Below are 13230 nucleotides of genomic sequence, written 5' to 3' on the forward strand. Positions count from 1 at the left end.
ATCTCACGCCGGTTAGACACACGCTCTTGCTTTACTACGTTCATTAATCTTAACGAAGATTATAATCGATCAATAAAGTCCACGCTCTCAAATCGTTCACATAGATCGACGCGACACGTTATACATTTCTCAATATATATTTTTCGCGTGTGCTCCTTTATTTCGCAAAGAATCGAGAGAGCGAACTTTTTCGCCCGCCGATATCATCGAAGTTCTTTCTTCTTACACACGGGAAAAACATCTTTCGATGCACTTACAAAACATGAATTTTGTAACACCGCGTTATTGACTTACGAAAGTAAGTCGTCTCTTGTCGTGTTATCTCTCTTGACACCTTCGCCTATTCACTATCTCTCGAGTAGCGAGCCTGTCGAGGATTGGTATCTAGTTTTTAGCGAAACGACAAAAATATACAAGGATAGTCGCGAAATACGGTGACAATTCAATCTAGTTTCTAGTATTTCCGACTCGGCAATTTTACCGAGGAAGTAGAGACTAGAGTATATATTAAGACTAATGTAAAAACAGGGAAATGACAATAGTCGAGTCACATTCAAAAGTGAGCGATTCAACAAAGAAGAAATATTTCAGAACGCAAGTCGGAATAAATGATTAACTTAAGCGGACTACTTCTATTTCGGTAAAATTTTTAATAAAATTCTTCCTTCTAAACTCTGACAACAAAAAAATTTGCATATAATATAAATTTGTATAATAAAAAATTTGTATAATAAATTTATTTACACGCAAGAGAGAATTTGATGGCTCGTATGTGCGTCACGGAAGAGTTTATACGTCCCGTAAACGTCCCTATACCTACTGTTCGCTGAACCGCGCACAACAAGCATCATCGTTTCGACTTTATCGAATAAGAGCCGCACGACTTTATCTCGAACTGATATCGCGCGTTTCACAGAGAACGCACTTCGCGAAGAATAGAAATATCGCGAATTCCGCTGACATATCATAGCTTTGAATCTTTTTTTATTGACATCTTTCTCTCGCACGTCTTTTCATTCGATTGTAAGTGCGCTTCTGGCAATGGAAGTGCCAGCTTGCATCTTTCTGTTTGTTTAAAAAAAAAAAAAAAAGAAAAAGATTTCCGTGAAAATATTCTGAGAAATTATATATTGTGAGATAATTAGAAATAATAAAAAAAGTGTGCATTTTTATAAATTTTATAGACGTTGACACAATTTGCTCCACGATGCTTAGCACTTGACCGCGAATTTTGAGATTTCGCGATGTTTAAAAGGATGCAACGAAGTGAATCTGCATTCTGTGTATGGCTTGAGAAAGAAAAAAATTTGCTAAATATAAAAAGTTGCTCTTTTATCAAGACAAACATGTTTTGCGGAATAAGCACAAAATCCGCGCGATAATATATATTCTGAAATTTATAAAATCCTTCACGGAATGACCCGTATAATGCCGAGCGTTGTAATTAAGCCGAACACTTTTGAGAATTGCTTAAAGATGCGGGACACCGAGTCGACTTTAATTTCGGAGTAAAACTCTCGAAGTAAATACGAGCGTTGCTAAAGTTTCCGTAAACGCGAAGGTTCTTGCTGAATAAAGCTTTTTTGCATAATTTGTTTCAAAGACGTTCTGTGTACGTCGAGAGTTTTCTTAATCAAGGTTTGCAGCGCGAGAAGCACGCAATAAAACGCGCGATCGTCGTGATTAACCAGAATTTTCCATCACTTTAGGAAGATTGACAAGACGAGAGAAGCGCATTATCTATTGATTCTATTTTCAAAAAGTACTAAACCGTCAATGAGCTTCTTTTTTTCGAATAATCCTTGACACAATTAACAAACTGTGTGTAGACTAATACTTTCTTCAAAACAATGTTCAGGATTCTCTAAAAGTTTTTCAAGACTTTTTAAGACAAAAAATAAACTAACACTAATAAATAATAAATAATACATTTTCTAATTTTTCAAATTGACTCGAATCAATGTATCTTCCTAAGAAGACACGTTTTATGGGAAATTGCGTTATATCCTCCGCGATTTAACGCGTTTCTTAAAAGATCATCGGGATTGCGGACGATCAGGCACGCGCCAACGGCATTAGGTAGACAAATACCTCGAAAACTCTACGAAGGTTGACCGAGTTTTCGTGTCGCGTTAGATTCCGAGAAGCGATCTCCCTAGTTTCGCACTTCTCTGTGCGGAAAGCTACAGGAGCTTACGCGCCTTACCACACTGTCGCATGCAGGATTACGCGGCTGCGCGGAAAACACGCTAACACGCACGTACACGGTGCATCACGTGCAGCAGACAATCGCGAAGAAAAGCGCTCGTAGATTGTATTGCGCTACTAAAAACACAAATGCAGAAAAGAGCGATTTCTAGGACTTTTTTTTTAGACAAAAAAAACGTATTAAGGATATAAATAAACAAAATATTTTATTTGATTTTGTCTTATATTCAATTTATATTTACTAGCACAACACAGGCGCGCGCTACGCGCACGCTATTGTTATTTTTATTTAACGTGTTGTCAGTGAACACAACTTGTCACCGCGATGACAGATAGTATATACGTCTTATAAACCATATAATACACATATGAGAAATGTCAGAAACAACGCATGAAAATCAAACTCAAAAACTAGTGAGAGAGAGAAGTGGAAAAACAACACGTGACTAAAGTCACGTAACAGGGAAAAGGGTAAAAAAGAGAATATTATATATATTATATGTAATATTCTATATCTATATATAATACACACACATACGCATATATATATATATATATATATATACCGTAATCACGTGACCGAAGTCAGTAACACCGCCGCGGTCGCGCGGCCGAGGTCAGTGACTCCACCGCAGTCGCGCGACCGAGGTCATTGACCCCGCCGCGGTCGCGCGACCGAGGTCAGTGACCCCGCCGCGGTCGCGCGACCGAGGTCAGTGACCCCGCCGCGGTCGCGCGACCGAGGTCAGTGACCCCGCCGCGGTCGCGCAACCGAGGTCAGTGACTCCGCCAAGGCCGCGCGGCCGAGGTCAGTGACATTACTGTAGTATGTATATATAATACATATAATACAATATAAAGTATAATATTATAAATATATAATAAATTATATGTATAATATGTATTATTTAATGTTATATATAATATAAATTACAGTCACGTTATTTTCACATGTTGTTTTTCTACACTTTCCTGTTACGTGACTAGTTCTGATAGGATAATTAAGCGGATATCTTACCGGGCACGTCTTAGGCAGCAACAAATGACGATTTGCCGCCGTGAAGGTGTCTAGACCGATCAGGAGACCATCACCGCGATCGATGTAGTCGGACGGCAAAATACCCATACCATTGGTCGTATCATCCACCCTATGTTTGCATTCCCGCCGAGCGCGGTTCGCTGCTATCCTGGAACGCAGAACATTACGATGCGGAAGACGAGGTATGTTGGATTATATGGAGCCATTTTGGTCGATGAAGTAAAATGAAGTAGCTTGATACCTATATTGCTATCTCAATTATGACAATTAAGTAATTTAATTAGTTAATTAGATTTAAGATTCCGAAAGATTCTTACGAAAGTGATTATCAACTGTAGAATAATATGATCATTTAAAGTTGTTTTAATCAACCAAACAAAATAATTAATTTTATTTTATTATTCGAAGAAATGTGACTACGCGGTTTTTGTTTCTATTAAATAATTCCGTCAATACATTGTTAATGTAGCAGAAGTTTCACATTGTGATCACACTAGTTGCTTTCCAAGACTAGTTACTTTCAAAGAGAAATTTTGAAAGACATTATGAAAGTTTAAATAGTTTAAATAGCTTAAATAATAGACTAAATAGTTTACGGATTTGCAAGCTCAAGTTTCATACATATTTGCGATTCCTCACACTATTATATTTTAGTCGAAATTTATTCGGGCAGAAGTGGAATGTCTACATGCACGGAGATAAATAAATTTCTCCACGCACATATAATTTCACACATATATAATTCGTGTTAATTAAATTAATTAGAAAATTATCATGCAGAAAAAGAGATATTATATGAATGTTATAATGGTTTCGGACAACACATAATTAAAAGTTTACAAAATACGAAAGAGAGAAAAGTAGTTGATTGCAAGCTGCGAGTACGGCACAGAGATACGTCGCAATGTGCACATCGGTGAAACTTCTGCAATTTCGTTCGCTATGAGAGCTCTCGACAACGAGTTTACTCAACTCGCGCTTCAAGTCAAGCAAAACTATGTTCTTTCTTCTTCTGAAAATACTTTTATAATTCATTCTCGTTCAGAAGAAGAAATCAGGCAAAATTATAAACGTCAAAGCGAAAGAGAGAGAGAGAGAGAGAGAGAGAGAGAGAGAGAGAGAAAACGAGAGAAAAAAAAAGAAAGAGGTGTACGAAATATTTCATCAACATGAAAGCTATGCGGGCTTTAAATAGAATTGACAACAAAGTGCAAGACGATAAGCCTATCGCGCAGGTAACGAGATTTTATGGATTATCGATCCGTCTAGCTATCTGCGCATGATCTCATGTTTGGATGACGCTCTAACGCTTTTTATTCCACTATAATGAATATGCATCGATCTGCGCGCGGTATACGCGTCTATATACGCGTTATAGCTGATCTTTTGCGTTTTTCTGTTACAGTTTTCCGCGTTAGCGTATTCCAGCAAGTCGGAATATACACTATGCTCGAAATCTCGGTTAACCGTGAACTTAGCCATGTCTTTAATCCGTCGTAAACACGAGGTTTAAGCCGATAAGCTCGGCTACTACGGTTTAGAAACGATATTTCATCAAATTCCTAAGACTTGTATAGACTTAAAGTCTTGTGACACAAGATATATTGTCAGAATTCACCATGTTGCATCGTAACGCTATTAGTTTTCTTTAAACTATATTAATATCAGTTTATTCTTTTTTTGTGTTGAAAACTAACATTCAAAAAAATTAAAAATTTTAATGAAATTTTTTTTGACTTTTCTTACCTGTATCTCCATATAACGAGCGATCCCACAATCACTAATAGTACAAACAAACTGGCTCCGAAGATGCCCATCATGCATGTGGCACCGCACGCTCCAACGGATGCTACAGAAGCGTAAAGGACAAAGGTTAGCATCTAATGTAGTGGAAAACAGACACTTTGATATAGAAATCACAATATTAAGAGAACTGTTCGATTATTTTACGCCGTACGAGATAATTCATAATAAATTGTTTCTAACGACTCTGAAGTTTAATACTAACTATATAAGTAGTCTGTGTTAACTTCTAGGATTCCACCAGTTCTCCTATTGTTTATTGTGATTTAATGCCTAACAAAAATGTGTTGCGATCACCTTTGCGCGCGTCCGATATGACGACCTCGTTTTCCCGATCTCTTAATTTGTTGGGATCTTGCCGATCGTCCTTGGTGCCTGGCCCGTCGTTCGCTTGCTGAAACGTTTCGGCACTGCATACGCATTTTGAATCTTCGTCACACGCGCAGGTACCCATGCCGGTTTTGATACCGCGGCCGTTTTCGTTCATATGACCGAAGAAAACAGCTGAAAACCCCCGAAAATACGATCACTCTGAAGTCGATTGAGCGTCACTGCGATGCGAGCATGGTAATACTTGTTCAATGACCCTAAAGCTCTTTCAATCAGATGCGAGATCTCTTTAAATGGAAAGCTTTTGTACGATAGAAACGGGATTTTTACATCAGAATTTCTTAGTCAATCCTTCTGTATTTGGAACTCACATTTAGTTTAGAGTCTTTTTTTATATCAATTTCGAAATATATATAATTGAAACAGGGTATAAGTAGTTTCTTCAATTTGACTTTTATATTAAAAAATATATTGTATAATACGTTATTCTTCACGTAAAAAATCTTATTCGATTTTTTTTTTTTCCCCAATGTTAAAGAGAGCGCTCGCTGTAAAAATATTTTTTTTATACGATTGACTTTGATCTACTTAATCTGAATGGCGCGTGCAACTCACATTCGGTGCAATCTTGCGGACATATGAGCGGATTGCTGCTCTCCAGTTCGTCGCATTCGTTATCCGGACAATGAGCCAAATTCGGTGTACAGGTGGAATAATATTCTGTCATTTGAGCAGAGCTTTGGTTGCCTCTCCATACGCATTGACCGACGAAACTGTTCTTACTACGCATAAATTCATGAATGGAATTTCCCACGATTAAGTAAATAACATTAAAATTATCACATGTATCTTTTTACAAAAACAAAAAATATATAACAACATCATAAAGGAAAAATATAAATTTATTTTATAAATATTTGATATAATTAAATAAATTTTGATGAGATACTTTTTTAGACTATGCTAGCAATGATATTACTAACTAACAAAATATATTTCAAAAGATATTTTATTAAAACTGAAGTAAAAACTAGTACAAAGTGTTATTATATTATTTTTTATCGTACTAAAAAAGACAAAAAAAGATAAAAAAGCCAATAAATTGCCAAGTACATATTGTCTTTTGTGTTATCACGTCATTGAAAAATAATGGTTATCGGGAAAATAGGGAAAACGAATCAGATATAGAATCTAATGGAAAAGAGGCCATAAACCTAATACGCTACTATCCGAAATAGTCGTTACAACAGAGAATTGAGCCTGATGGCAACATGATGCTCTTCGAGAAAGAGAAAGAAGATAATGACACCGTTATTTGATTATAGAGAATCATCACCAATTCCGAGATACACAATATCGCGCGAGCTCAATGTTCGATATTGGAAAAGGTTAGTTTTTATACCAGACATTATTATATCCCAAGTCGAACAAGTGCATTTTTAATCACAGTTGCTGTAAGTGTGTTACGTGTCATTTAACAATTCATTCAAAGTTGTTAGATGGCCAATGCACAATTTTTTTTGTATTTTTCAACGAGTTCTTTTAACTCTTCGGTAAAATACAAACTTAATAATGCCGGTAATTTTTTATAAATGTTTGATACATAAACATAAAATAGAATTTCCACATTGTCCCTGTAGAGACGATCATAAAGTAAAACAGCAGCGTTTGTTTTCTAACTAATGTTACTAAATGCACTTCTCCTGCTCACTGAGTGTATTTACACATTACCAGAAAATGAAGTAAAATGTCTCTTTTGCGTGAACAAATATTTAAAGTTTAGAGAAATTTTGCGAGGAAAAGCGTTGTACATAATAAAACATACCTGAAAACTCCACTGCCAATTCCGCACGATTTCTCGCAATTTTTACGCGAATCTGCTTTCGCGCATGTAGATATCTTCTCTTCAGCCGATTGTTCGCACGTATCGATTTTTGCAGGTGTCACCAAAATCACGCGCAACGTTGTCTTGGCCGATACGCGATCCGGTCCGCTCCATTTTAATTTCAGTCTGATGAACAAGCCAATACCGCGTCATGCACGTGACAAGAAAATTCACCTTGTGCACGGGCAAAATGCCAATATTTATAAAATTGTCATTTTGACGTCGATGTGAGACAGGAATTAGTTTTTTTGCGTCGATAATTTTTGTTTATAATATTTGCAGTATTAAATTCGGTCATTTTCAGGGCAGACGTATTTTAAAACTAAAATGGATGAGTTGAGTAAAGTAAGTCTGAACTTTCAAAAGATTATATCAATCTTTTTCTTCAGCGTAAATGTACTAGAAATGTAAGCACACCTATAATTCAGGTAAGTAGCACAAAGAATATACGAACATGTTTCAATGTTTATTCGCGCGAGAAAAAAGGTCATTTGAGCTGCATTTGCGTGCTAAATATGTGTTACCCGAATATCTGATTTATTTTCAAAGATATTGATCGAAATAAATTTGATGTCTGGCATTTAGATTCAAATTTGAATGTATAATTTTTCTTAGCCTTTTTTATACTACACAAGAGATCATCTCGATCTATTAAAAATACTTTAATTTTGTTCGTGCTTTTAGCACTAGCGCGTTGTGCAGAAATAGTTGTCTGATTGTTATAAATAGCTGTCGCAATATTAAATATAATAAAGATCAATTTTTTGAGCAAGAAAGTTAAATATATTTAAACAAAATAAAGCTTTTGTAAATACGTAAATATTCAACTTTTTTGCTCGAAATTGATTTTTATTTTTATTATATTTGGTTTTACTATTACACGAGCATTTCTGTATTTTTCTTTTTAGCTATCGCAAGAAATCGATCTATTTACAAGAGACAGGGAAACTTACTGAACGACGTCGTTCTCAGATTGCAGCTCAGTTTCGTTAGACACGTATATAATCCCACCCTTTTGGGTGACGTTGAAAGCGCTCGAACCACGCAGGGTGAAAATTGTGGAGGGATGCGGCTTCACGGTAGGTTCCGCCACGCGAAGATATTTGGGCAAAATTCGTGCTATCTTCACACTTGACGGATACGAAAACGAGTCTCGTGCCGACGCGGATGACGAAACCGTTGTTGTAGGAGTTCGATGCACCGGTCCTGAGAAAGTTACGCTGATGTTCACCTATACGTGAAAGAAAGTTAACAGATTATAGTTAAATCCTCCGAAACAAAAATTTGAGAAAAAATTATTCATATTTGTGTATCGTGTTTTAGATAGACATATTTAATATGAAATTGGGATTTACTATACTCTGTCGTAACATTTTATCTGTTATGAAATAATTTTTCTTTCTACAATAAGATCTTATTATTTATTGATCTCACCTTGTGAACGAATAAAAACGTTCCGCTGCCGGAAGTTTCTATTACAGAAGCTTGCAATATAATGATTGATGGTGCGAAAGAATTGAACTACTCTACGAAAAAGGTCAGAAAATCCAAGAAAAAGTATTGATCTAAGAGATCAGTTTCTTATTTTTTTTCTTTTCAATATAATTTCCTTCAAATCAACATTTCTAAAGAGAAGAAAGACGTTTAAAAGATAATTTCATAATGTAGATACGTTTCTTTCTATACATATTATTATAGTATACTTATAATATTCTTATTAAAAACATTCTTTAAAAAAATATTACGAAACATGATTTAAAATAGAAATCTGTTGAAAGTTTTATGTCGCGTTTACAAATACTTATTAAATTATTATGTAAAAAGAAATTTGAAGAGAGAAAGAGAGCGGGAGACACGATTTCCCACGATTAGGAAGAATCTCGAAAGAGACTCGAGCGATATGTTATCACGAAAGATCGATATTAAAGACCACAGCGGGTGCGACTGCTACGTGACTCTCTTTATTAGAATTTATCGTCTATTCTTGGTACACCCACTGAACGAGAAATGTTATGGAGGAAAAGTCCTCGGTGCTTAAACGCGTACTAATTTTGTCTTGCAAACATAGATGCAAGAGAGAAAATTGCAAACTCTCAACTTCAAGTTTATAATATATATGTATATAAACATATATGTGTGTATGTATCTTAATCGTGTATTTTTCTTTCTTTTTCTTTCTTTTTTTAGAAAAAATTGGGGACTATTTTAAGCTCTCAAGATATATACTTGAAATATTAATCAAAATCTCCGTTGTTTGTTCGAAGTATATAAAGAAAGATTCATGATAAGATTGTATTTCAAGGTACATGTAATGAAAGCGATTTGTATACGAATACGTCTCTAAAGATTCAACTACGAGAACGTTGAGGTGTTTCCTTCCACAAGGAAAGACGAGATTACTCATGAGGATCGCCGATACCTAAGACGACCTGGTTTAAGGGTCACGGAACATATATCAAGAGTAGGTCGTCGAGGATTGCTAGATATTGGCGTCAAGATTTATTTTCTCGCGTGGTTTCAATTTAAGCACCTGGTCGCTCGCGCGACGCGGATGATATAGGGTATCTATTAAACGTGCACGAAGAGAGAGAGAGAGAGCGCGAGTCTCGAATTAGAACAAATGTCACTCCGATTATCATTACGTTCGCGAATCGCGCTTCCAATCATTATTCTCTTTTGAAATTATGTATTCGGAGTGACGTGCGTTCTGTTTACATAAAATGAATACAACATCGGCAAATAGTAACAACATATGCTTTCATGAAATATTTAACAACAGACCACTATGAGAAAAGACAAAACAATTTTTGACAAATCTAATTAATTTATTGTAGTGTGCGTGGCAATTCTAAAAGTAGTTCTTAAATTCTTAATGTTTCTAAAATTTAACTTTAAACAAAAATTAAATTTATTTTATAGGCAAGTATTTTCTCAACTGTATCAATATTAAATGATTTTCAGACTTTTACACATACATTATCAAAGAATCTTGTAATTTTAAGTTCATAAAAGAATCGTTTTTCTATAAATTTAATTTCAGATATAAACTCTAACGTGATGTGATGCTAAAAATATTTGGTTAATACGATCCGTATCGCAAAAAAGAGCTTAGGAACTATCCGGAAATCGCATTCTGCGGTACACAGGACAGGATGCGTTCGGTTCTGCATATTGCGCTTTGTGTCGCAATTCCCGAAGCTTTATTGTGGATTTCATCACGCTGAGTGGACAATCAAATTATTTTGATCAAATAGCTAGAACGAGAAACATTTCTGCGAGGAACAAAGGTTTTTTTCCGACAAAAAACTATTTTTTTATTTGTTTAAACACACGTAGGAAAACCTCGCTAACGACAATCGCATTATCCAAGGCTCGGCTAAAATGAAAACTAGTAAAGTGACTTCACCCACGCGCCATTTTGAGTCGGCGGATGTCGGGTATTTAATCCGCGATTATAGCTGCCTCCACGAAATCAATGCCGCGCCTAAAGTACATCTGATAAGGTAGCGGGATTTCGCCACCTAATTGTTTAATGATCTGCGATTATACCGGGAAGCAAGAATTAGGGGTGCAGTTACACGACTAACGAGACAATTAACGAGTAGTTAATTTCCAACTTCCTCGATACAAACACGGAGATTTATGTTGTTTCGCTCTGACGGAAGGGGCGTATCTTAAAAATGAAAAGAAATTTGCATTGAACGCTCGTATTATTTATTGAGACGTGAATACTCAATTTCCAGGATGCGCAGAAAAACGAGTTTGATTTAACTTCGGAACTAATAATAACAAGAACGATTTTACGCCAAGAATTATATCCAAGAGATCGTTTAATTTATTACTTAATAATTACTCGATTTAATAATTACTCGATTACTCGATTACGTCAAGATTTTTCTATCTTGAAATCGCATTTCGTAATACAATTTTTCGGCAAGAATGAATTTCTATCTAACTTATGTGATAATCGCCGAGGAGATTCATTGCAAATGAGAAATCTTTGACAAGCAAAAGTTTGCCTCATATAAGCGACTATAGTTCTCAAAGAACAAAAGATCTTATTCTTCTCAAGTTTTATTTTTCTCATATATTAGATCCACCGAGCGTTCTGCGAGTTATAGGATCAGCATAGCGCACTCTCGCCCTCAAGTTTTTACACGCCTTTCGTAAATGACACACGTTGATGAGATATCGAAGGAGCTTCTGCCGATATTGCGAAATTTATCACGATAAGGGCAAACTTTTTTAATCTGGTAACAGATTTTCACGTACGCGCAGTCTTTGTTTATTCATTTCGACGAATAGTTAATAAATTATCGAAAGTTGTAATTTGATTCGTTGACGTAATCGATTTTCGATAAATCGAAATATTTTCTCGCGATTCAAATATTTTTGTATAGTTTTTGAAGTTATATAATATAAATATATTAATAAAAACTAATATAAAAAAATGAAGTCTGCTCACATCTTCAAAGACCGTGAGCGATCAAAAACTTGTAGACAAATATTCTGCTTCTAAAGTGCTTGGAGAAGTTAAGGACTAACTTTGCTCTCACTCTACATCCTCATCTTGTTCCGAATCGACTCTTAAACTACTTGGCCTTTGACACATTGCAAATGGAGCAAATACTTCAAAGTAGTTTGCCAATGAGTGTTAACGACGTACAATCGATATACCGACTCACCGAATTCGGCCCGTGTCCTTCGAGAAGCGACTCATCCGTAATTTGAAGTGTTACGTGGTACGGCGATTCTGGCAGCAACGTCTTCTTGGCGTGGATGTCTGACAAACACACGAAAATAATTTCCGTTTACAAACACAAAAAATGCATATATGCAAGCATCTGTCAAATGACTAAAAATACAGATGAAGTACATTAAAGACATTTGTCAAATAAATAAATAAAAACTGATGATAAAAATCAATTTTGACGAATACACAGTACTTACTGGGAATAATGGCGGTGTAAGGCACCGGACGCTTAGTATGTTCGATCGAGTGAGATTGATAAGAAACGTTGAATGCGTTGGAAGTATCGCCAATCAAACGAACGCTATATTGGTTACTGGTCACCATGTCATTGTCCTGCACGATCAAATGGGTCCCGTCTACTAATTTGTGACCCTGTTGCAACAAAATACGTTTTTATGTTTATTAGAAGATAATAATTTATGTTAATGTATATTATTATCTCTTCAAGATCAAACGTGTGTCTCCAGACTCGTTCAAAAACTTGCGCGGTTCTAAAAAAATTAGTTTTCTTAAAAGCTTTAAAAGCTTTGGTTTTTTTAAAAGCACAGACCTTGTCTAGGAGTCATTTTTGACGTCTGGCTACAAAAGATTATGTTTTTTTTAATCTCTCTATATTTATATAACATCATATAAAATGTCAACTTAACTATATTTTAAAAGTTTAAATGGTTTAACTATACAAAAGCAGTGTTTTAAGAACGTTTGTGGCTTCTATGTTTTTATAATACCGTTAAATGGCTTCACTGTAACAAAAACAAATATTTTTATCCACTAAAACGACAAGAACTTTCGATCGAACAAACGGCTATTAAGTTTTCAATTACGTTCGTAGAAACTTTTCAGGTGTTTCGACACTTGAACGTAACAGCTAACTTTCATGGAAAACGAAGAAGGGAACGATGAAAAGTAACATTTGAAAAAGCAGAAAAAGCAGTACTTATTTGTAAGAAGTGAAAAGTAGACGAAGAAAAAGACACATTTTAATGCGTCGGAGGAATGAAAACACCTCGGGATGTTTAATCAGGATCAATCTCGCGGAAGCAGTTCTTCTCGTATATTTCATCACCCTTCCTCATCCTTTGCGAAACTCCCGTCGCACTCGGGCTTTTCTTTTCATTACACGCGTCGCAAAACAACGCGGTAATTACACGAACAATGAGCGCTTGATTAAGTCTCGTTTCCGACGCGGAAATGTGACATTACGTTTGAAAA

The 13230-nt window shown here is 35.7% G+C and overlaps 1 protein-coding gene across 1 annotated transcript in view; it reads right to left on the bottom strand.

The window, feature by feature from the left end:
* Positions 1 to 13230, bottom strand: part of LOC109856241 (proto-oncogene tyrosine-protein kinase receptor Ret) — a 51252-nt gene that overhangs the window by 5799 nt on the left and 32223 nt on the right. Inside the window, exons 7-14 of the mRNA XM_020431291.1 lie at positions 12216 to 12390; positions 11951 to 12048; positions 8219 to 8496; positions 7206 to 7391; positions 5996 to 6162; positions 5348 to 5554; positions 4994 to 5096; positions 3227 to 3395 (exon numbers count right to left, since the gene is read on the bottom strand). Of these exons, the coding sequence (XP_020286880.1) occupies positions 3227 to 3395; positions 4994 to 5096; positions 5348 to 5554; positions 5996 to 6162; positions 7206 to 7391; positions 8219 to 8496; positions 11951 to 12048; positions 12216 to 12390 (1383 nt within the window). The remainder of the gene's footprint in view (positions 1 to 3226; positions 3396 to 4993; positions 5097 to 5347; positions 5555 to 5995; positions 6163 to 7205; positions 7392 to 8218; positions 8497 to 11950; positions 12049 to 12215; positions 12391 to 13230) is intronic.

Source organism: Pseudomyrmex gracilis, unplaced genomic scaffold (genome assembly GCF_002006095.1).
Source record: "Pseudomyrmex gracilis isolate BER0280 unplaced genomic scaffold, ASM200609v1 scaffold_4, whole genome shotgun sequence".
Taxonomy (NCBI): domain Eukaryota; kingdom Metazoa; phylum Arthropoda; class Insecta; order Hymenoptera; family Formicidae; genus Pseudomyrmex; species Pseudomyrmex gracilis.